Here is a 23,266-nt window from a genome sequence, read left to right on the forward strand (position 1 = left end):
TATCAGAAGAATATGAGATCTTCAATGGATGGAGCAGCAAGAGCAGTTTTTAAGCTTTTACTCCAAGTTAGATCACTTTACACACACACACACAAAATCACAAACTCTACAATTTTGATTTTCTTGACTAGTTAATCCCAGGCATCTTTTCCAACAGCATTTTCTGTAATAAGAATAAGCAACAATTTACGTAAATTTTTTTCCACTCTAAAGCTTTTGATCCCCAAACTGCAGTTCTTTGTTACTTCATATCCCTATAGTAAAGTTAAAGTAGCTTGAGTTTTGTGGCCATGTGTTTGCTTTTGCACTCAAGAGCACCATTCTGAACAACTGATTATTTTTTTCACCTTTGTGTGACTGAAATTTCTAAAAAAAAATGCTTATTTGAATAGTTTCTGCATTGCAACAGAAAGGTTTTGATCAGTCTTAGGAGAAAAGCTATTGTGAACGTCAAGATACATGGCACTCTTAATGAATAACTCTTATTTTCCTAGTCTTCAAAAGGGATAGGGATAGGAGAAATAGCCCTTTCTAGGCCTATTATTATAAAATTACCCAAGATTTTTTGTTTTTAAATAACAACATCCTACTATAACATTTTTTTTTAAGTTGTAACTGTTCAGTCCATTTATATGTAATTAGTGAAGATTTTTTAATTAACAACATTCTACTATAATGCAAATTATTCAAAAAGAATTTAACTGTTTGGCAAGGGTTAAATTCAGACAGGACGAGAGCAAGAGAACAATTTAAACACTGAAAATAATTTAAATCTATTTATTAATTAAATAATTTATAAGAATATTTCTGCAAAATTATTTCCTATTATCCCACTACATCATTGTGTTTACAAAATTTCAAGCACAAATTACATAATCACACATTAATTCATGCTTAATTTGAATACTTAGCTTGCCCATTTCTTAAAAATTAAACATTTATGGATACTGCAGTAAATCTGATTAAGATAAATCATTATGCAATGAAACACATACTCAAAGTAGCTCTGAGAAAACCAGATGTCTAAAAAGCATAACAGGTTCCAATATACTTGGAAAAGAAAGATGTTCCAATCAGAACTCTATCTTTAGATTAGATGTCAGCTACCTTTTCTCCACCCTCTATAACCCATCTCTGTTCTCATGCAGTCTCTACATAACGGATCTTACCAAGAGCCTCCTGAGCTGCGGTATCAGTTCAAACGTGCAAGTGGACTACAATCACCTTTCAAAATGCAGAAGTGAAAGCTCAAATGCATCAGCATAACATATTCAATACAACTACCACTTGCATGGGTTATCCCTCACATTTTAGGAGTTACGCTAGTAACAATTTTGCAGCCGAGATTCTTTCTGGCTTTACCAGTTTTGTCCAGTAGTGAGCTAAGCAGCGTTGTATCCAAGAAAAAAAGAGAAGCTCACCATTGAAGATCAATTTTAACTTCCACCCAACTATTCATGCATCTACATTTTGCATTCTAAATTCCTGATCCTGTTTTCCTTATCATAAGACACTTCTCCATTGTTACCAGTGTTGCTGTTGTCAGACCCAACAACTTCACTTTATTTCCTGAAGTAAAAACTTCTGAAAAACATAAATGTTTCCTTCAAGAAGACCACCAGTTTTAACAATTATAACGACAAGAATTAAGAAACAAGAAAACCGTACAAATTTCTTATTTCAGCCCTTGAATCCTCAAGCAGACTCTGTTCATAATCTGGGAACACAAGGTTAAGTGATGTCGCTTCTAAATCCAGAACTCTCATTCCTGGAAACAAAGAAAAGAAACCTGTGTCACACTGAATGTAAAAGCATTTAACAAACCAACAATCTCTATACAGTACAATCCTATACAGATGCTATAAAAGAGTTTTTACAACAAATTAGCAAGAGATTGGAAAGAGATAAACAGATTATCTATAACACAACTGCTGTAAAGTTTGAACTATAGGCAACACATGATGCACTGTTAAAAAATGTTTAAAATGTGTCTTGATAAGTTTTTCCTAGAAGATTGTTCTTTTAAACACAGAGAACAGAGATGTTGCCTTCAAAGAAGATCAATATCAGCACTATTAAAGAGAAACATGGATTTTAACCATTTTTTCTGATAATGCTTTCTTTACAGGATCATAAGCGTCATTTACATAAACAAGTAACTACAGAACCATTCTTAACAGCAGTGCAGATAATTCCCTTATGATTTTTAGAAGCACATTAAGTCCCTGGTGAAGAAAAGTGAGAAACGGCCTGAATAAATTTATTATTTTCCTACTCTATTTTTTCATTCTTAAAAATCAACAAAGAATAACTTGATTTGGGGAATAAACCTTTCTAATTTATGACAGGAAGTGTGAAAATTTAGGTGTATTTAAAATGTCAAAATCTGCACTATATTCACACCAAAGAAGCGAAGCAGTAGAGTCAAGAGCTTTTTACTGCTTGTCAAAAACATGAGAACTGCTTCTGTTTTCATATAACTGAACACTCAACGTAACCAGAATAAAGGCTGGTGGGAGGGTGACGTGTTGAAAAAAACACAAATAACTGGCCATCAGTCTGATCCATGGCTTGCAGACGTTTAGGAGAGAATTCTGCTGACTCGGTTTTGAATCGGGGCCAACATAGCCATCTTTATCTTTTGTTTTGTTAAACAAGTTATTATTTCTATAGTGTATAAGTGTATAAGGGTACAACTACTTCTACAAGTGCTCATATGACAATATAAATGTTTTAAAGTGTAATTGCCAAATGTAGCTACCATAATTAAAGGACCGAGAGTGAGACTGCTTTAAGCAGTAAGTCTTGACAGGAAAAAGCATCAAAGATGGCTGCTTTGTGGTATTTGCTTTCAAAAGTCCACACATGTAACAGAATCTTCAAGTCCGCAGTGTTGTGCACACGTGTAGCAAGAAGCTATAACAAGCCTTGCAATTAAACAAAAAATGTGCAACCTACATCCTACACATGTAAAACTTTGTGATAATGCTAAACTTCTTCACATATTTCTTTTATAAGCCACATAAGTTACGCTAAGGATGTCCGGTGATTTTTACTACTAGAAAAATTGCTCGATAACTACTTCATTTTCAAATATGTACTTTCATTTTACCCCTACCACTGTGGATTCTCAAAATAAGGACTTCAAAGGGAAACAAGGTATCACGATCTCTATAAATAAATACAAAGAAAAGAGGGAAGAATAACCTTTCGGCCTACAGGTACTATTGCCCACTGATGAAAAGAAAAGAACATATACTTGCTACAGTGAAGCAATAATTAGTGGTACCTATCTAAACCCCTATTTTCAATAATGGTGAATTATACCTTTCTTTGCATGCTCCGGCACGCCAGCAGCCTCACTCACTTTTTTGAGACCAGTGTTAATACGAGACTGAACATAGTTGTACAGATAAGGCCTATGGCCTTGAATCTGAAGCTGCTGTTTAGTTGTGATGAGTTTGCTGCGGAGGCTCTCGTTTTGTTTCTCAAGCTCATGAACTCTCTCTTGTAAACGCTCAATCATTTCTTCCAGCTCCAGAGCCCGACCCAGCCGCTTGGGGCCGCCACCAACCTGTTCAGACTTTTTTTTAGCATTAACAAGCTGTATTAACTTGGTGGTCATTCTGGGGAAAATAATAAAAAAAAGATGAAAAAGAATGTGAAAAGTCAGCATAAAAAGCATTCTGTTGAAAGGAATATAATCACTGTGAAGACTTCAGCATAGAACCTGAATAATAAATTTCAGGTTTTGATATAACTATTACTGCCTGTGAAGAACCCTTTGAAGATAATTGAAACCACTGTGCAGCAATCTGCTTTATAGCACTGACAAATAACAGTTTCCTAAGGCTTATCATTTAAGGTTAGTAAAGGGAGGACACATATTTACTCCATATGCTGCTTAAATGTAATTTTTAACGCATGACCTTATATAGGAACCTCTGCATGCTGTTAAGTAAAGTTACAGATTTGGGATGTGGCGAGGCAAACTATAAAGGCTACAATTCCACAAAACATTCAACTACTGAAAGAATGCTAATAATATGCAACATTCCTATGACATATCATCATTTTTAGGATTTTAGCATTTAAGTATATATTTTGGTTCTAAACTGGCTAAAATATATAGGTGGAGATATTTAAGAAGGTACTCGGGAAAAGGAGACTTAATACTTCTCATTACCATACTCCATTTTATACATGGTAAATATCACCAATGTGCTTCAGAGAAAGAACAGTTAGCGAAGAATATAATCAGATACAGAGGGCATGTTTTTCATCTGTCCTTAAAAGGATACAAATTTTGCTTTTGGCATCTCAAGAGTTGTACCTTTGATTTCCTTTAGTTTTGATAAACATTGGTAAGCTAGAACAAAAGGCAGAGAGGGCACATGGAGGTGATGTAATATACAAGAACAGAAAACACACCCAGCAGTGAATGGAAAAAACTTGGCATATAAAGAAAGAAAAGGTGGCTTTGATGAGAGAGACAAGTTCAAGACTTTACAAAATTGGTCGCACATCTTCAAAATCTGTATCTAGTTTACAGTGAATCTATTTTTGCAGGCCCAGAAAGAAAACTGAAAATAAGGACACACTTAATTTGTTTAAAGGGCTTGTTTTGTTTTTGCAAACTTGTGGACAGAAGCTTCTACTTAAAAGAACAAAAGCGAAACGAAAAAAAAATCCATAATAACTTTAGGATGTCACAGAATGTTAGTTGCCTGTAAGCAGGTTTTTAGATTATTTTTTTTCAATGTACGTTTATTGCAAATTCATTCCAAACTTTTCATTCTGAGATTTTTACCATGAGGGATGCTGGGAAAGAAATTTAGCTTGAAGGGTTAAGATTTTTCTCTGACAATCAAGACAAACACCGTATTTAATATTTTCTGTGCCTTAAAATACTAATTAAGATACTCCAGCATGGACATGCTCTGTAATTTTACTTAAGTGAATGATGAGTGCATTTGAGGAGTCATCTAAGATTTGTAACACAGGAAACGCTGTTTAAATAAGTAAACAATTAACTTGTTCCACCATCTTGTATTTGACAGTAGTAGCCTGACAGAAAAAAGATGGAAGTTATGTCAATTTGATCCTGACTCACTGAATACTGAGTCAAAAGGAAAGAACCTTCTGGGCTTCAGAAAAGAATTAAATAGTCGCAGCTACAGAGGCAGTATCTCCAGATACCTTTTCATAAACCGGTTAGCTTCTGACCAGAAGCTAGAGATTTTATTATCATAAGTACAACACAATATGAACACAGCGCTGTTGAATTAATTAGCCTGGCTGGAATACAGTAATACCATGAACAGTTCTGTTGAGTCCAGATTGGTTTGACAGCACAGTACTAAGCTTAATAATAAGCCTAAGGTTGCTGTCATATGTTTGGGTACACTGGGTACTCTGCTCCCCGTGCTACTTGGGACTTATTCAATGATGTTATCTATTAGCCTGGATAAAGTAGAGCCGATCATAATTATAAAACTTAGAATTAAGTAGATCATAAAAGCCTAGATGGCAGATAACTTCTTGGAGAACAGAGAAGGATAAAAATAAGAGGCAGAATTTTTCTTTACAGGCCATTGATTCTAGGACAAAAGTTCTAATCAATAACCAGGCTTCTATAGCCGGTTCTTCAGTTCCCAGAATACCTGTTATAGTTGTACTCAGCACAACTATAAACCCGAAGTACCAACTCTGTAGTGGTGGATAGCAGTTACCTGTCCACATGGAGACCTAACACCACCAACTGCAAAAAATATCCCACATACCACAGTGACAAACAGAAATCAATATGAAACCAAATTCCAATAGTGACTTTCGCTACTACACTGAAAAGTGCTCTGAGAGATATCAGCATGATTTTTCACCTGTTGCTAAGGCTTTAAAGGGCAAAAATGTTACTGTGAGCATAAATAAAAACATTAAAACCTATACCTTTTAATTTTGTCCTCTTGCTTATTTGCATGCTGTTTGAGTAACTTGTTCTCATCCCGTAAACGAAGAAATCTGTCTTCAAGTTCCTTTCGACTAATTCGTGATACAGCTTGTCGAGCTTTCACATTCTGTGTAGTTGATGATTCTAATCAAATAAGACAACTTTAAATTACCTTCAATACATTAAACAACATGTAAACCAAAGTCTAAAATACTGGAAAAAAAGTGAACCTTTTCAAGTAATTAGATTTTTTACACTTCTATGAGTCTGTTGATTGATTTCTTCAGATTTGTTGGCATATTAATCACTTCCTTCTTCCTCTTGCTTACAGATAAAAAAAGTAATACAAATGGTACACCAAACTGGTTACCTACTACACAATGCAAAAGAAATACTTTAGCAAGTAACAAGGTACTGTCAAACATACTACTTAAATAAAATTATCATTACCACAGAGATGCTTTCTAATCTGTTGCAAAGCTCACATACTCTCTTGCAGTTTGATAAGATTAACTCATAATTCTCTAAATTTACTCAGACACAAGACTAGGCCCAGTAGTTCCATTCTTATAGCAGTTCAGTAACATCTCAGAACTGCATAGCCTCTTGGTTCCCATTTGGTTAAGTAGGTCTGGCCCTGTTCTCAATTCAGCAGAAAAGTCCTCTTTTATTCTGGAAAGATGAGCTTTGTAGCTCAATAAGATTTCCAGTCCTTAGCATCTCACAGCAACTCTCCTCTTATCACAAGCAACACGAACAGAGAATGGTTCTTAGTGTCTTTCAGAATTTATTCCAGATTTTTAAAGGCATCTGCACTTAAATTTTATAAGTGGGAATTTCAGAAACATTTTTAGAAAGAAAATGAAGAAGGCATGGATCAAAGTCTGTAGCGGTACTACGTAGCAGCTGGTACAAACCTTGTAATCCTCCAATTCCAGCTAGAGTCAGACCCACATCTCTCACAGGTAGGTCCTCCCCAGTTTCACTAGCTGGAACAGACATCATACCTACGGATAACAAAACTCAAATTAAGTTCTTCTCCATCTGTAGCAAACTGTGAAATTAGAATCAACTACAATACATCATATAAAATAAAGAAAAAGTAATGACAGATTCACTGAAATGACAGACTTGCACATTACTGTAAATGCTCCTATCTCAATTGTATCACTCAGAGGACAATCTAAACTTTCAAGTTCAACATTATGCCAGTTATAATCCATGCACAAAACACAGCTTCTTTGCTATTCAATAGCTCAAATTTTACTTAATGTATGTAGAATTAGGGTTTTTTAAGTTCTAGTTCTGCTGTTTTCATCAATCTTTGGACTAAGACCATGTTTCTAAGTGCATGTGGGAGGGGAACCCATGGAAGGTGTTTTGTTTGTTTTCTTTAATTGTTTTTTTGTTCATTTTTGACAGGTCAAAGCTTAAGGCATCAACCGGTAGATGAGTAATTCCATCTGCCACATTTTGAAGGGGACTGAAACAGAGGCGTTGAGGGTTATGAAGTCATTTCAGCATTGCCTACCATTCTCTTAGTCTTCTTTCAATCACTGTCATAAGAGAAATTACTTTTTAAGACAGAGACCCTCCTATGAATGATTCTCATAAATCCGAACATGTTTCTTTCTTGAGGCAACAGAAAGCTTAGTTACATGACAAAGTGAGATTAGGAAAGTATTAATGTGAGAAAGTGGTAAATTTGTTTCAGTGTAATCTGTTAAGTTTAGAGTTGGCCTTCATGATCTTAAAGGTCTTCTCCATCCTTAATGATTCTGTAATATAGTATCATATATGAAGATAATTGTTAACGACTACCTTTTCTTTCTTCTCTTCTAGTGCAGAAAAGTATACGTTGGTCATAGAGTCAGTAAGACTGAAATAGCATGAAGTGAGATATATTAAGTCCTTTGGACAGTCTTTCCCCGCCGTTGTTACACTGTTTAGGTGATATAAATGCTTAATGAATAGAAAATGATCTAGGAACATAATGATAAATTAACAGTGATATAAGTAAAGACCTGTATCAAAAGACAAAAGTGACACAGCATAACACACAGACATTCTGTGAAGTAATTCTTAATTCTATCATAACCAAAACTGCTGCTAAAGATGTGCCTTTCTTCTACCAGTTAAGTCTTCTACCATAAATACATTTCCTTATGGCCTTGACCGAAAGAGATGAAAAGGATTAATGGGAATTCAGTTTCCAACAAGTCATTCTTGCTTTCAGTCTTTTAAACTTTTTATCATTCAAGTTTAGGTTAAAGTATTATCCAAGCTTCAAAAGCTCTGTCATAATAATAGACAAATATAAACATGACTCGTTTCCACTATTTGCCACTTGCTAAAGAAACTTTACTATGGGATATCTACCTGTTAATTTCAGTGTGAAAGAAATCCATTAATTTACAAACAAAGACAAAACAACACATGCTTGTCCCTCGAATAAACAAACTCTCCCTTGTTTGTATTAATCCCTTACTGCCTGCAGCAAATCACAGAAATATTTAAGTTTTTACTGGTATCATGACACGACTTGGAAGAAAAGTGGCAAAACAAAGCCGCTATAAATCTAAAGTCCCGAAAACTTAAATACAATTTTCAAAAGTAAAAGGAAGACTTAGTGATCTCATTTTCATTACAAAGTGATGGAACGCAAGTATTCAGTTTTCTTTTCCGCCATGAGCCACAGGAAAATAAGCCCCAAATTAATTATTTTTATGAAAAAAGAGAATATTTTTAGCTAGAAATGGTACAGAGCTGCCTCCTGGTTTTAGGGAGGCAAAATATAGTTACTTTATAATACAATTAATTCAGAATTTGGCCTGGCAATTTATTTGCCTCATAAGCAACAGAACTTATTTAGTAATCACTAGCAACCATCATTGATACTGCTTCTCCTAGAAAAGACACTTCAAACAGCAAATCATATGTTACATATGTTACAGTTACTTTTTGACTATTACTTCAGTGTCCATCAGGAACACTTTAACAAAATTACTTCCCTTGAAGTCAATAGTTCCAGCTTTACTTCTAAAAGCTCCACAGAGTTCCAAATTACTTCTTTGGAAAGCATTTCCAAAGTGATCAAATCTGACACAACTGTACAGCAACACTGCTACAGAAGTGTTTGCACTTAAGAGTGCAGCATGTCTTACAATAAAGCATAATAAAGCAAAAGAGATAAAAGATTGTGTTTGCATCAGGACAGATCCACATGCCATGCTGAACCTCAACAACTTTTCATTTCCTAGAAAAGTTACACTACAGTCACTTCAGCACTTCTTTTTCCTAAAAAACTAACAAAAGAGAAATACACATACAAAAAGAGAAAAGTTTTTCCTATCTCTGGGATTAACCTACAAGAATTTTGAGTTGGTATAAGCAAGAATTTTAGATAGTGACTGAGGTTAAAAAAACCATTAACTTTGTCCTACACCACCCTACTTGCAAATACGATGCTACCACCCTCTGTATCTGACAAACTTGCGTACAAGTTTGTAGTGTTATGCAAGACCAGGCAGTAATGAATATGAATGCTTGGAAGTATCAAAGCTCATGCTTTAAGTCCAAATCCTTATATAACTCTCAGAAGCACACTGTTCTCTGTCACCTTTCAAATGCAGCAAAACTGAGGAGAGATCACTTAAATTACCAAAACCTCTCAGCCAGTGGGGCTAGAAGAGACTATTTCTGGTGAAATCTTCAAAACTGTGACACTAATTTAATTCTTTCAACATTAGAATTTAATGAGTCTTGGCCACAGCTTTTCTTAACAAAATCCTACTTCACTTCTCTGGTACAGGGAAGAAGGAAAATAAAAAAAAAAAAGAAAAAGGGAGGAGAGACAGAGCACCCATCTCAGCCTATCACAAACTATTTCCAGCCTACATTCTTCCTCCATTTATTCCTTAGCAATAAATGTTGGGACTTTGCTGGGTTTGTAATCCAAAATGATCTCATTTATTACTCAGTAGGAGTACAGATACACATCATAGAATTACAGAATCATTTAGGTTGGAAAAAACCTGTTAAGATCCAACGGCAAACCTAACACTGCCAACTCCACCACTAACCATGTCCCTAAGCACATCTACAGGTCTATTAAAAGACCTCAATCACTTCCCTGGGCAGCCTGTTGCAACGTTGACAAGCCTTTCAGTAAAGATTTTTTTTCCTTAATATCCAATCTAAACCTCCTCTGATGCAACTCGAGGCCATTTCCTCTTGTCTTATTGCTTGTTACTTGGGAAAAGAGAACACTCTCCTCACTACATCCCTTCAGGGAGCTGCAGAGCGTGATGAGGTCTCCCCTCAGCCTCCTTTTCTCCAGACTAAAGAGTCCCAGTTCCCTCTCCCACTCCTTACACTCGTGCTCCAAACCCTTCCCCTGCTTCACTGCCTTTCTCTGGATGTGATCCAGCCTCTCAATGTCTTTCTTGTACTGAGGGGCCCAAAACTGAACAGAGAATTCGAGATGCAGCCTCAACCGTAAATCTAGCACTGCCAAGTCCACCACTACACCGCGTCCCTAAGTGAATATCATCTTTGAACCACCATCTGTCACAGTGCTAGAAGTTTTAGAAGGTCGAAAGGAAAAGAGTATATGGAAGACACTAGGAACTGGGAGCATCACATCCTGCTGTAGCATGAGGGAAGAAGCATCTCTCACACCTGCAAGTCATACTGCAACACAGAAAAAAAAATAATAATAATAAAAAAAAAATCAAAAAACCGTGTCTGGCCTTCAAGCTATTTCACAAGTGCTTTCCAAATTCTCCTTAAGCTCCGTCAGTTCTAGCAATAACTTACACGAGTGGAGGGGCACGGCGGGCAGCACCGCCTGCGCTCACGGGCACTGAGCACAGCCCCGCGGGAGCCCAGCAGCCTTCCCGCCATCACGGAGGCCACAGCCCAGCAGGGCTACAGGGCTGCTGTAAGAACCACGGGGAGGCACCCTGCCTTTTCCCACGGGAGGGCAGGAGCCTCACAGCTCCTAAGACGCGGCTCCAGGCTGGGCCCCGCCAGCCCCTCTGCGCAGCCCCGAGGCGCTCCGGCACCGCTGTCCCCCCGCGCCCCGTCCCTCCTCCGTACTCACAGCTCCCCGCCAACCCTGGGCTTGCTCCCAGCGCTCGGTTAGCAACTGCCTCGGTTGCTACCCAAGCCCTTCCACTTCCGAGGCCGCGGGCCCCGTCGCCTGCCGGGAACTGCAGTCCCACGTGCGGGACTATGGCGCGGGGGAGTAGCTCAGCCTACTTCCGCTTCCCCGCCGCGGTGCGCGCTGGCAGCTGTAGTCCGAGCTCACGCCAAACACCGCCTCCGACCCGCAAGCGGGACTACAGAGGAGGGGGCGGGGTCTCACCGCCCATTTCCGTCTCCCTGCTGTGATGCACGATGGGAATTGTAGTCCGAGCCTGGATCGAGCACCGCCTCCACCCCGCGCGCGGAACTGCAGCTGGTTCTCCCGGCCTGCTTCCGCCTCGGCGCCGCGGTGCGCGCCGGGAGTTGTAGTCACCTGGGCGGTGGCGTGTTGGGCGGGAGCCGCGCGGGGCAGCTCGGGTCTCGCCGTCTGCTGTTTCGTGCAACTGGTCGAGGTGACAGCATGAAGAGGAGAGCAGGGGAGCGAGAGAAAGACTTCAAGGTACCTTCTCTTTGCTTCCCGCTGCTCTTCACTTTGGAGGAGCGTATCTATGGCGAGCCTTTTTCCCTCACGGCTTGCGGGGCTGCGAGGGGCAGAGCGAGGAGTGACCCCGCCGGGCTCCGGCAGCTCCAGGATTGGAGCGGGAGCCCCGTGCGAGGCGGCTCCGGGCCGGCCGTGAAGCTTGCTTGGCAGTGGGGCATCCTCAGCACCCGGGGGAAGCAGCCCCCGCACCCGCGGGACAGGCGGGGGCAGGTGGGATTCGAACCCGCGGTTACGGAGCTCCAGCTGATGGGGGACTCCGAGCTTGGAAGAACGAAGCCTCGTGCGGCTCCAACGGCGGCGGGGAATAAAAGTTTTTTACTACCTAGGCTGGGATAGGTTAATTAGAACAGGAAGCTCCGCAGTGTTATACAAGTTCACAGCTGCCTGGCTTTGCAGTGCGTGCTGGCTGAGATGATGCACGGCGTCCCCAAAGCACTCCTCCCCCTGCCAGGCTCATCTAAATAAACATTTCCCCCGTGTTTTTCCTTAACGGTGTGTTTTGGTGCCATCTGTGACATGCTTACGTTTGAGGTGTGTTTACGCTGCTTGTGTAAGCAAACTGTGGTGTTGAAAGTTTTGCTGTTGCAGATGCAGAGGGTTTGTTTCTACCACACTGTATAATATTTGACTGCAGCTCTCCTTAGTTCTTGTATTTCTACTGATTTTGGTTACAGAACAGCAGTGTAGAGAAGCAGTAAGCTACTTATTTGAAAGCGTGATGCTGACTTTAGTGATGTTGATGAAAAGAAATCTAATTCCATCGCCGACTTTGAAAAATCTTCCCAGGATAGTAATCTGGTGCACCTGTCTTTGCATGCAGAACGTACTGGGTTTGGTATTGCTCTTAATTTGCTATTTGACATTAAAAATTATTTCATCACAGGGGCGGGGAGGTCTGACCTAAGTTGGCAACTAAACAATTTAACAGAAAAAATCTTTAAAGCCTATTCACCATAGTAAGACTCCTAACAACTCTTTAAGGCCAACCTGGTAATTTTGTTATTAGTCTCTCTGCTATCCTTCATTGCTGAGGGGCAGTAAGTTCAATGTTTTATTTATGTTCTGCTCTTTCTATGTATGTGAAAACACATGCACATGTAAGGAGTCCCATCCAATCTGATGTAATTACCTTGCAGAAAAAATCCAATCCATCCTTTTTTCTTTTTTTTTAGCCTGTACGTTTATGCTCTCCATCCAGGTGCTTTTATCTTTGCAATAAGTCTCAAACATATTCAGGAATCATTTGCATTAAGATAATAATTGCTGTCGATAAGATAATCGTTCAAGGCTGTGTGTGAGGGATTAAGAGGATGGATTGTGAAGTACACTGGCGAAAAGCTGCAGGAAGACAAGGCAGTTGAAGAGGTATCAGAGTAGCAATGTATAAGAAAAACTCTGAAACTGGAGTGCATGTATACTGCTTAGACACAGCTTAATGTTGTAAGTACACAAACAGAGAAGGATGAAAATTAAGAGATCCTTATAGAGAATTTAGAGGTGTGAATACTTACAAGGTGCCTTTGGAGGGGGATGTTCTAAGTTGGGTACTGCTTGGGAGGAGCTTTAAGTACATTGAAAGTGAAACAAAACCAGCCTATGAAGCCCCAAGGTTTAACCCCTGTTCACTTATGTTGCTCACCTGAGAAATGCTGAAGGCAAAGGAAGCATGTATTTATTGCGGTAGTTCTGCCAAGAGTTCCATTTAGGTCCTGATCAAAATATTTCATTGCAAACCAAATATTAGTGAGGTTAACCCAACCTCTTTTGGAGAGTAAGATTTATGAGGCCTACTAATGAGAGGGAAGTGGTTGGATAGAGAAGTTGGCTTGGATTATGTATCTCCTGGCAGTGTCTCTGGTCTGGAGAATTAAGTCCTGAATAGAAGTTGTTTTGCTATGATTGTGTACAGTTAAATGCTGTCTATCAGAAGCCCAGTGATTGGCTTTTGCTTTGTAATTATGCGGAATGTTTCCTATATGCGACAAGCTCTCTCAGATTTTCATGTGTATAGCAAGTTTTGATTTATGCTGTTGCAGAAGAACATTTCTGTTCCAAGTACATGTGGTAGAAATTCTTTAGAGTGCACTGCTGTCATACAGCAATTTCCACTTTGCAGATCACTCAGTTGGATTGAGTAAGATAGAGTGAGTAGCAGAAATGAAATTGTTTATGCTAGCATTTACTGTTCTAACCAAGAGAAGGAGGATGCAAATTAGTTCCTGGCAAGAGGGTCTGAAAAAAGTTGGGAAACAATAGCCTGAAGTTAATTATTCAGCCATATTAAACACAAGTTGGGGATGTCCTGTGTCCCATGGAATACTTCTCTGAGTCTTAAGTGAACGCAATTATTCTTAATTTCTAAAGGCATTCCCAAAGACTGGGCATTCCCAGCGAAGCACGCTGGTCTTAGCGAATATTACTTCTGTGCATAACACAGAACTGCTAGTGTAGATGTTCCTCATTAGCTGGAAAAGCATTTTAATGAAACAGTCCACGGGGGAATGTTTCATTTGTTTGTGTGTGTTTATTTTAACTTAGAATTACTATGAACTGCAATAATTAAATTTTAATTTTGATTCTTTTTTTGCTTTACGCTGTTGGTCAGACTTTGGTCAGCTTGCAGTGAACTTCCTTTTGCTGGGTGAAGAAAAGGTACCATAGAAAGTAAATCCAGAGATTTCTACCTATAAGAGTTTACTTATAGGTAGAAAGGTAGAAGCTAGAAGTCAGGTAGAAGCCTGGCAAAGATGGGTAAACTCTCCTTTAGTTGTCTGCTTAGACTGTTTTTTTGGTTTCAAACTTGGAAAGAGAGCCGTTTTGCTTTTAGAATGTTTATTATCTTAGTTAATATACATGGGTTAGCTAAAAGTTCTTCTTCAATGTACTACTGTTCTCAAGAATGACTTAGATTTTTCTTTTTTTGGTAAGTTTCAGTGTGACATACGCCAGTTTCTAGTAACTAACTTCATACTCTTCCTTGTGCCACTCTTTGCATCTTAAGATTCTGTGTCATTACTATGTAAAAGATGAGATGCTCAGCTAGTCTGAAGTATTATTTTCTTTTACTTTTAGAAGGAATACATTGATAGGTCTTTGGAATAGAGTTCACAACTGCCTTATGTAGCTATTTAGGTTAATTCCCATTGCTGTGTAACCAGAACTGACTACTGAGAATATATTCTATAGACTGTTATGTTTGTACAGCTCCCGGCACAGCTGAGACCCCAATCCAATAAAGTTATTGCTATACAAATAATAAATTCATCAATATGCACCTATCTGAATATTCACAAGGGCTTTTACGAAGATATTAATGTGCAATTTCATATTTGTGAGACATGTTAGACAAAGTGGCAAAGAAATTTAAAGGTTTATATAGCACAAAGCTTTGCAGGTATTTTATTTACAAGGAGCAAAAGGGAATATACAGTGTTCTGGCTGAGATTTTAGTGAAAAAAATCTTTATTTCCAGCATCATCCTGATTTCTGCTGGCTAGAAAATCATATATATTTATGAGATAAAATAGGTTGCTTAGACATATAAATATTCAAGAAAAAACAGGCGAGTACTCTTAGAGCACTTAAGGCCAGAGGAATGATTTTAGAATTAATGCTGAAAAATGTCACATGTGCCATGCAATGAAGTATGTAAACTTTAACATTGACTTGTCATTGCTTGTTCAAATATTATGATAACTTCTTGTTTCGTTTTACTGTTCTGCCTCTTAAGATATAAAACCATACAAAATTTTCTAATTAACACATTAAATAGATTCTTTTAGAAGCTGTATATAGGAAAATTTAAGTTAATGAAGCAGCTTAGTTGCAGTTAAATAAGCTTCTTGTCATGTCATACTTCTCCGTAGGTAGATGGTGTGCAGGTTTTAGCAGAATCAGCAGCCAGCATGCCAGTAGCAATTTTTGTGGTAATCACATTATTGGCCCTTCCCATTATTAATGAGTCAATAGTTAAGAAATAGTGTTGATAGCCACATAACACATGATTTGTATATGGGAAACGGTCAGGTAGAAGCCTTGCATATGCAGAATAAAATACAAGAAAGAATGAGTGGCGAATGTTCCTTGCTTTTAAATTCATCACATTCCTGCTGCTTAAATTGCCTCAGCTGCTAATGCTGGAACCATTACAGTAATGGACTCAGCAAATGAAGGAGAACCAAGACATACACACTGTATTACTGGAGGGGTAATTTTCTCTTCATCTGTAATACCAGCAGTGCCTAGTATTGATCAGACCATCAAGATACTAATCCTCTGTAAAATTACTTGTTATAACTGAAAATGTGTTAATCCAAATCTGTCTGTGTCCTGACTTCCTACTTGCTATTGAATACAGACTATTAGGTGGTTTATTTTTTGTGATTTAAAGCCTTTATATTGATAATAGTAGGAGCTTCCTTGCAAGAGCTCGTGCTTAATCTTAGCTGTGGCCCAGGGTTGTCTTTTTGTTTTAACTGAAACATCACCCACTTAATTAAGAAGTGCGTGTCTATCTTGCTGCTCTGAATTATATTGGTACTTTAGGCTCTGCAGATTTATTAAACATGTTGTTTTACAGTCCCTCTTTTGTTTTTGCTGTAAATAAGATCGGGTCTATGCTTCCTGTTATTAGAATCTTCCAAGATCTTGGTGGTAAGGATGTGAGGAGCATGGATACTGAAAACATTAATTCATCTTTTGTTGATTATGGCCTGTAAGGCTGTTAACTGTGAGAGTAACATACGAGAAGTGACACGCTAAGGGGCTAAAGGTCTCCAGTTCACTTTGATCCTAGTGATCCACTACATGAGACGGTAGTATGGGACCTGTGTGTATTCCTCATCCGAATACGCGCTCCTGGAAATGCCTCTCCTTTTTCTTTTTCTCTCTTCCTCCTCCATCTGCCTCATCTATTTTTTCAGAATCTTGTACGTTAAGATTGTAAGCTCGTGTCTCTTATATAGCCTCTAGCCAACTGAAACTTTGACTTGGTCGCATGCTACAAGTGTAATAGCTGTTACAGGTACACAGCACCTTGTAGGACATAGCTGCGTGAAATGATTCCATTAAGCCTGACTTTTCCTTCAACTTGTTAGCATGGGCTCCTACGGCATGACAGCTGTTGGTATCTTATGGAGGCTTATGGGGGAAAGAATTGTCCTAGGGGTGGGACAATATGCAGAACTGGTTTCCTTATTTTAATGAATCTATTAAGTGTTCCGTGCATGTTAAGAATTGTTCTTGTACTGTGAATTAGATTTTTGCTTTTGCTAAAGAGCCTTGTTTCTTTACCTAATCACCCGGCTTTCTTCTTTATCATCATTTAACTGATTCAGCTTGTATCATTTATGGAGACTACACATGTCCTAGAAGGTATTGGAGCACCAATACTTTTATGGAAATTTTGGTTCCTGGTCTGCCTCGGAACACTAAAATCCCTCCCTCCCATAAAGAGCATGAACAGAGCATATGTTTCCTTACTTAATTCCAATTTCCTTATGGAACAGCCTCTTTACTCTAACTTTCAAGACAGTGGACTAGAAATGCATACAGCAAAGTATCTTGTGTGATGATGTGGTGATTTGGAGGAGTTCACTTATTCAGCCGAAAGCTACGCTGCCAAATGTAAAATCGACTTTAAAGTCTTCAGTTGTTGGAGTAGATGTGCAACTAGACTGTTAGTAAACATGAGTTTATAGTTAAATGGCAACACTGAGACAAAGAAGGGAATCATTTACAAATCCAGTGTTAGAGTGCAGTACAGTGCTTGAGGTGCAGTACTAGGCGTACTTTCACTTTTATTTATAAATCTAGAAAATATTTAATGTACAGTTATTTTACTTTTCCCTTTTATGATAGGCAGGATTCAGTTTCATCTGGCCCGTTTGTGAAAACTAGACAGGCCAATTAGTGAATGCCTAAACCTTGTTTCTGTTCCCAGTGCAGCTGGTGATCAAACTTACACAGCCTTCAGCTGAAGAAGGATTGGCCTCTCATGCTTTTAATAATTCATCCATTTCTTAAATCATTTAATTAACCTTTAATGACCAAGAGCATCCAAAATATCAGGTGTTCCTCTTCCCTTCAGCTGAGACTAAAAAGCACTATACTGTGTTACTACATTCTCTTAGGTTCACTAGTGAAGTGAAAAACATGATTATGAATTTATTGGCATTTAAAGCGTGGGACAGATTAAACTTGACTTTGAAGCCTTCTGGATAGAAAATGATAGTGTTGTAACTTCAAAACACTTTTTTAGTTAAAGGAGTCTTACTATGGGAGAACAGTCTCCTCTACCTTGTTTATCGTAACAAGTTTTTGCCTTTGTGCATGTGCGGCACCGCTTTCTAAAAGAATTACATCTTCATCTCCTCTAATTTGTTCAGTTAGGTTTTGCCCTTTTGTCTGCTGCTCATCCCACCAGTTTTATTTAAGACTGTAAAGTTACTTTAGTGTAACTGCGGTTGTCACCTTTGCCCTTAGCTAATCAAATAGTTTACCTGGAGGGAAGCATTTATCTCCCACTTTCATTATTATTATTTTCGTAGCTGTAAAGATATATATTTTATGTCTCCAGAAGGCTGTAACAGTGAAACGAGGTATTGATCTGCTGTATTTGGCAATTTCTTTCCACCTTGCCATCGATATCATGTCAGCCTCTGTCTGTACTGTGGTTGACCTCACAAATAGCTCTTTATGTTCCCATTGGATTCAAATGATATACTAGGCTCAAAACTAAATCAATGAATGATTATAAAGTTTTTAGTATTATTTCATAACCCCCGGGCAACTGGTACTTCATGCAGTGAATACTTGAAAAGGTAATTGATTTAAATACGTTGCTGATTCTATTCTAAGGTTTAAAATTGTATTGAAATTAAACTACTTGTAATATTAAATTTAGGGTCTTATTTGCATGTTTTTCAACAGATGCTAAAAGTACTGAAACTTCTACCTGTAATTCACTGGACGGACTCCAGTCTATAATAGCAAAGGATTTTACTTGAAGTCAAACCTCTCACTTCTTATATATGTCGCGTCCTCTGTTTTGAGTGCAAAATTCTCACACACTGAATCTTGCCAGGGAAAAATCATGACTATTTCACTGTATGTGCTTTTCGGGCCAAAACTAGGGGTAGAGATTGGATAAGGCTTTCATCTCCAACAAGCGAACGGTAAGTCTAAGCATCTTTGGGATTGGAAAACATTGGTATTGCTGCTCTTAGAATCATGCACCTTGCATATACTTAAGTTTAACTGGTAAAATTCATGTTCAAATACACATTTAATAGATTTCTTTTTTTAAAACTCTGGATGGAAATAGGTAGGATTTTCACAAGCATTTTGCAAGGACTTTGGAAGCCCAATTTTATTGATATTGAATGTGGTCTCAAGTTGGGCAGAGGCTTTTAAAAATCTAACTGTTGCCTCAAAGCAGTCAGCTTCTTGAGACATACATTTGTATTGGGAAAACTGACTGAAGGTTGCATACAAAGGGATAGGTTTATGCAAATTAATTAAACAACAGCTTGTAGATCTAGAAACAATTTGTGTTTTGCTGTATTCTCGTCTGATTTTCTTCTACATTTACTTCTAACATAAATGATGTCATTGCAGCACGTAACGAGCCTCTTATGCTCAAAGGACATATTTCATTGTCTGACATCTAAATTATGTGATGACAAACAACTCTGGATGATAAAATATTGAACAGTGTGCTGTGGTGCATATGTATATACATAATCACAGAGTGAAATCAGAACAAATAATTTAATCCAAAGAAACTGTGTGGGAGAAAGGTATTTGGGGTCTTCATCGTAAACCTTGAATGTAAACAACAATGAAATGACCGTCTTTCTGCATTGGGAAGCTTGTTTAGATGCAGAGTTTAGACAGATTTTATTAAACTTTCTTCAAGAAGTCAAATGTAACCCTTTTTGAAAGACATTTATGCAGAAAAATAGTGGAGAGGTGTTCCAACGAGGTAAATTTAAAAAAACATAGTATTTCAGTTATGTATTGTGAGACCACACAAGTAGAGTATTTTAGCATGCAATATAAAAACACTGGAAAATGATACCAAAGCTCTGATCAGTTTGAAACTGTTTCTGTAAGCCTGGAGCTTTTCTGAAAGCAGAGGAAAATTCTTTTATGTACTGCAGCTGTTATGAAATTAAAAAATCCACTTCTTTATTCTATCCAGGTGAGAGCCAAAAGGTAATTTTTACTCAATTTGTTATTTCAGATTTTGTATTTGCTGAGTATATTGGAAATGACCTGATAGGAGGTAAGATCAAAAGGCAGTTCCTTTCCCCACTTTTCACCTATTCCCGTGTCAATCCTTTAGAATCCTTGTGTTGCTCCTTGCAGGTTTGGTAATTGGGAAGAGAAGGTATCTTGTTTTAGGCTTTTAGCTGTGATGATTAATTAAGTAGGCAGTTATCTTTTTTTTTTTTTTTTTTTTTTTAAATGGATATTCAGTGCTCTGTTTTTTGCCTCTGGCATGCAAAATGTAAAAAAAAAAAAAAAAGTGTACCGTTGTAGTGGCTTTGTTTCTTTTTCAACTTCATGAAGATAGTGCTAGCTGAACTTTTCAATAGTAGTAGTATGGGAACAAATGTTAGTTTGCATAGACGTCTCCCATTCCTTAAAACAGAGGCTATTAAACTTCTGCATTGCCAAACGTGGAAGCGTTCTGGTATGCGTTGTCTTTCATACTTGAATTTGTATTGCTGGTCTGAAAAATAGTCCTGTGATACAGTCATATGGGCACTAACAGTCTTGATTCAGTGGTGTATACGGAAATCATTTATGCATAGGCAAAAATGAGATAAAAGGAGGTTATAAGTACTGCAAAAGTTTTAATTTCCTAGCCTTATATTTCACTTTAAAAGACTTAAAGCATTAGTAAAAACTTGTATTCCTGGGTTGGGTTCCTTCCTCTTTAACCAATTTTGCTTGAATGTGTCATTGGGTATTTGTGTATATTTGGGAACAGAGCTGTTTTGTATTATATCCTTTCTATATGATATACTGCACACTTCTTGGATAACAGTAATTAACAGGCCACATAGCAGGAGATCTAGCAGAGAGTTTGGTTCTCTTGTATTTTGTTTTGTCCTTCCTCTGGCCAGTATTACTCTCTGTAATGTTTAAAAATAGAAAAGCTTTGTTGCTTTTCTGGGTTTCTTTGTGTTATTAGTATCCATGTTTTCAAGTTACTCTTCAGGAGATTTTCCCCAGTATTGTTGCAAATAAAAGTTGAAACTTGTATGGAATTTCCTGAGTCCAGGAACTGATACTTTAGAAAACTTCTCATAATCATTGGACTGTGGCAAGTGTGGTGCTTGATAACAGTGTATAATAGTTCTTAGTGATGTTCTAGCCTGAACTGTTACAGTAGATTGTAGCTATGGGTCACCCTTCCCTAAACTGTAAAAAATCTCTTATGTAATTGAAGTATTTGTATTTATACAGCGTACTTGCCGGTGGCTCCTTTGCATATCTTCTTACCGCATGTTATTTTGTAAGTTTACTGCAAAACATCTCTGTACCAGGGAGGTATTTTTGTCACTTCTATAAATGGAAATGAAAGCGCAGAGAAACTAATTATCTTAGGTAAATTGATAGTGTGTGATAGGCGTTGGATGCACTGCTCTCATGCTTGTGACTGAGTGATGTGTGTGCAGTAAGGCTGGTTTATTTGGACAGGAGTTGACTGTGTGAAATCAAGGCACGCGCGTGTGTGTGTGTGTGTGTGCTGTGCAGCTCCTGGTGAAAGAGTTGGAAAGTGCAGTATGTGCACAGTAGCATTACGTGCTTCAGCAGTGAAGAGGGAAGTTGGATCACCCAGAATGTAAGATCTGGAAATCTCAGACAAATACAGAAGTGCCTCTGAATTGATTTGAACCTTATTACAAGACAGAAAGAGAGGAAACAACTGGGGAAAGCAGACTGGTAACCAAGCAAGTCCTCTAAAATTAAAGCGTACTTTTCTTTCTCCCACCCTCACAGAATGTAAAAGATGTTGAGCTTTCCCCTAGTTTGTAATTTCTGCTATAGATCTGACCCTATGTAGAAAAGCCTTGAAATTTGTCCTTCAGTCCAAAATAAATTGAATTTGGATTATTATGCTTCTGGCCACTCATTGTGATCAGAACAGAAGGTTGGTTGTTGTGTGTGATTTGAAAAGCATTGATAGTATGACTTGTGCATAGAACATACAAATATAGTTCCTGCCTTAAAAGAGTTTGTTTTGTGTGTGCCTGTGTAAGTGACAAACAAGTGGTTTTATGCTTTATGATCGAAACATATTCCTCATAAATAAAGACAGTTCATTTTCTCTTTAGTTTGCAAAGCACAGCTTGTGAACAGGGTCTTTAATTTGTTGGTATCATGACAGAAAGTGATACAAAGCAGTAGTGTCACAAGCGGGATGATGCCAGTGACCCAGCAAAAAGATACAAGCACCCTGTGTGTTCATCTGTTTTGTTAAAGGGCAGTATTTGGCCCTCTACATGCAGGAGAGATGGACTGTTCGTGAAAAGGGCATCAAGAGCTAACCCATGTGATCCTTTGTCAGCCTGATTAAATTTGGTGTCAAGCATTCATTCATGTGAAAGATGAGCGGCATCGCTGTTTATCTAATACAAAAAAGTATTTCTGTTTTTCCTCAAGTCTTTTATATGTTAATAGAGGCAGACGTGAATATGATCACATAATTTAAACGTGTAAGTAAAAAATATACATCTTTACTGGCAATGGGTTAAAAGTAAGATGTATGTGTTTTATGCAAAATAATGCAATTCTATTGTTAATCGTGCTGTTCAAGCCATAACTCCTCACAAAACAGTGCTTCTAAACAAATAGAAAATACTGTTATTGTACTATTTATAACAGAAATGCTTAGGATATTTGGAGACTGATGCTAAGTATTTATTTGCATGCTTTAATATAGGCTCTTATTGCAACATTAATATATAAATGCAGAATTAAATTTACAGGTGATTGTATTAGCCCCAGTTATAAGGTATTAGGCTCTGCTTTTTATGCTGGAAGAAACCTCGGTATTTAGAATAAGGGGTGCAACATGACATGCCTTTATTTCCAGAATTACATTACAAGAAAATTAAAGAGTTTTTCTTGAGAAAAAAATGAACTTATCTTAAAAGAAAGAGAAGGGAGAAAGTTTAGATATCTTTCCCCACACCCTTCTTACCCTGCCAAATCTGGCTTGCTTCAAGAGTGCTGTTTAACGTTATACTTTGCATGCATATGTGATTTGAAATAAAAAAAAAAAGTCAAATTTGAGAGAGACAGTTTGAATGGCATGCTGTCAGTTTGGCTCTTCATGAATTGGCAGTGGTCTCATTTAGGACCTTCAAATATGTGTCTGCCTGGACAGAATGAGAACATTTTGCATGTTCTTCAGAAGACAACCACTCCTTGCTGCCGCACAGTATTCAGTGGTGCATGACAGTTGCCCTTCATTGCTGTCTTCTTCAAATTTAACCTTTGACCGTCCACTTAGTCGCTGCGCAACGGTTGGAGCAGGCCAAGATGTTCATGAATGACGGGCATCGGCCTGCAACGTGCTTGTCATTATTTGACTGTCAAAAGTATCCTGC

At 38.1% G+C, this 23,266-nt stretch overlaps 2 protein-coding genes across 15 annotated transcripts in view; one reads left to right on the plus strand and one right to left on the minus strand.

Annotated features, from left to right (window-relative positions):
- RPGRIP1L (RPGRIP1 like) overlaps positions 1-11,201 on the minus strand; it is a 69,334-nt gene extending 58,133 nt beyond the window's left edge. For 4 of the 6 annotated variants that reach the window (XM_054078729.1, XM_054078725.1, XM_054078730.1 and 1 more), the window contains exons 1-5: positions 11,055-11,201; positions 6,868-6,957; positions 5,950-6,094; positions 3,328-3,626; positions 1,669-1,768 (exon numbers count right to left, since the gene is read on the minus strand). In XM_054078729.1, coding sequence (XP_053934704.1) covers positions 1,669-1,768; positions 3,328-3,626; positions 5,950-6,094; positions 6,868-6,955 — 632 coding nt within the window. In that variant the 5' untranslated portion in view covers positions 6,956-6,957; positions 11,055-11,201. Of the gene's footprint in view, positions 1-1,668; positions 1,769-3,327; positions 3,627-5,949; positions 6,095-6,867; positions 6,958-7,771; positions 8,855-10,768; positions 11,031-11,054 lie in introns of those variants that run through there. The other 2 variants (XM_054078728.1, XM_054078726.1) reach the window with 2 other exon arrangements.
- A 270-nt stretch (positions 11,202-11,471) lies between these two features.
- Positions 11,472-23,266, plus strand: part of FTO (FTO alpha-ketoglutarate dependent dioxygenase) — a 240,029-nt gene continuing 228,234 nt past the window's right edge. For 4 of the 9 annotated variants that reach the window (XM_054078942.1, XM_054078937.1, XM_054078941.1 and 1 more), the window contains exon 1: positions 11,472-11,597. Coding sequence is in view for 4 of the 9 variants with exons in the window: in XM_054078932.1 (XP_053934907.1) it covers positions 11,559-11,597 (39 nt within the window). In the remaining 5 variants the exon portion in view is untranslated. The remainder of the gene's footprint in view (positions 11,598-23,266) is intronic. The other 5 variants (XM_054078932.1, XM_054078935.1, XM_054078936.1 and 2 more) reach the window with 2 other exon arrangements.

Source organism: Cuculus canorus, chromosome 13 (genome assembly GCF_017976375.1).
Source record: "Cuculus canorus isolate bCucCan1 chromosome 13, bCucCan1.pri, whole genome shotgun sequence".
Classification (NCBI taxonomy): domain Eukaryota; kingdom Metazoa; phylum Chordata; class Aves; order Cuculiformes; family Cuculidae; genus Cuculus; species Cuculus canorus.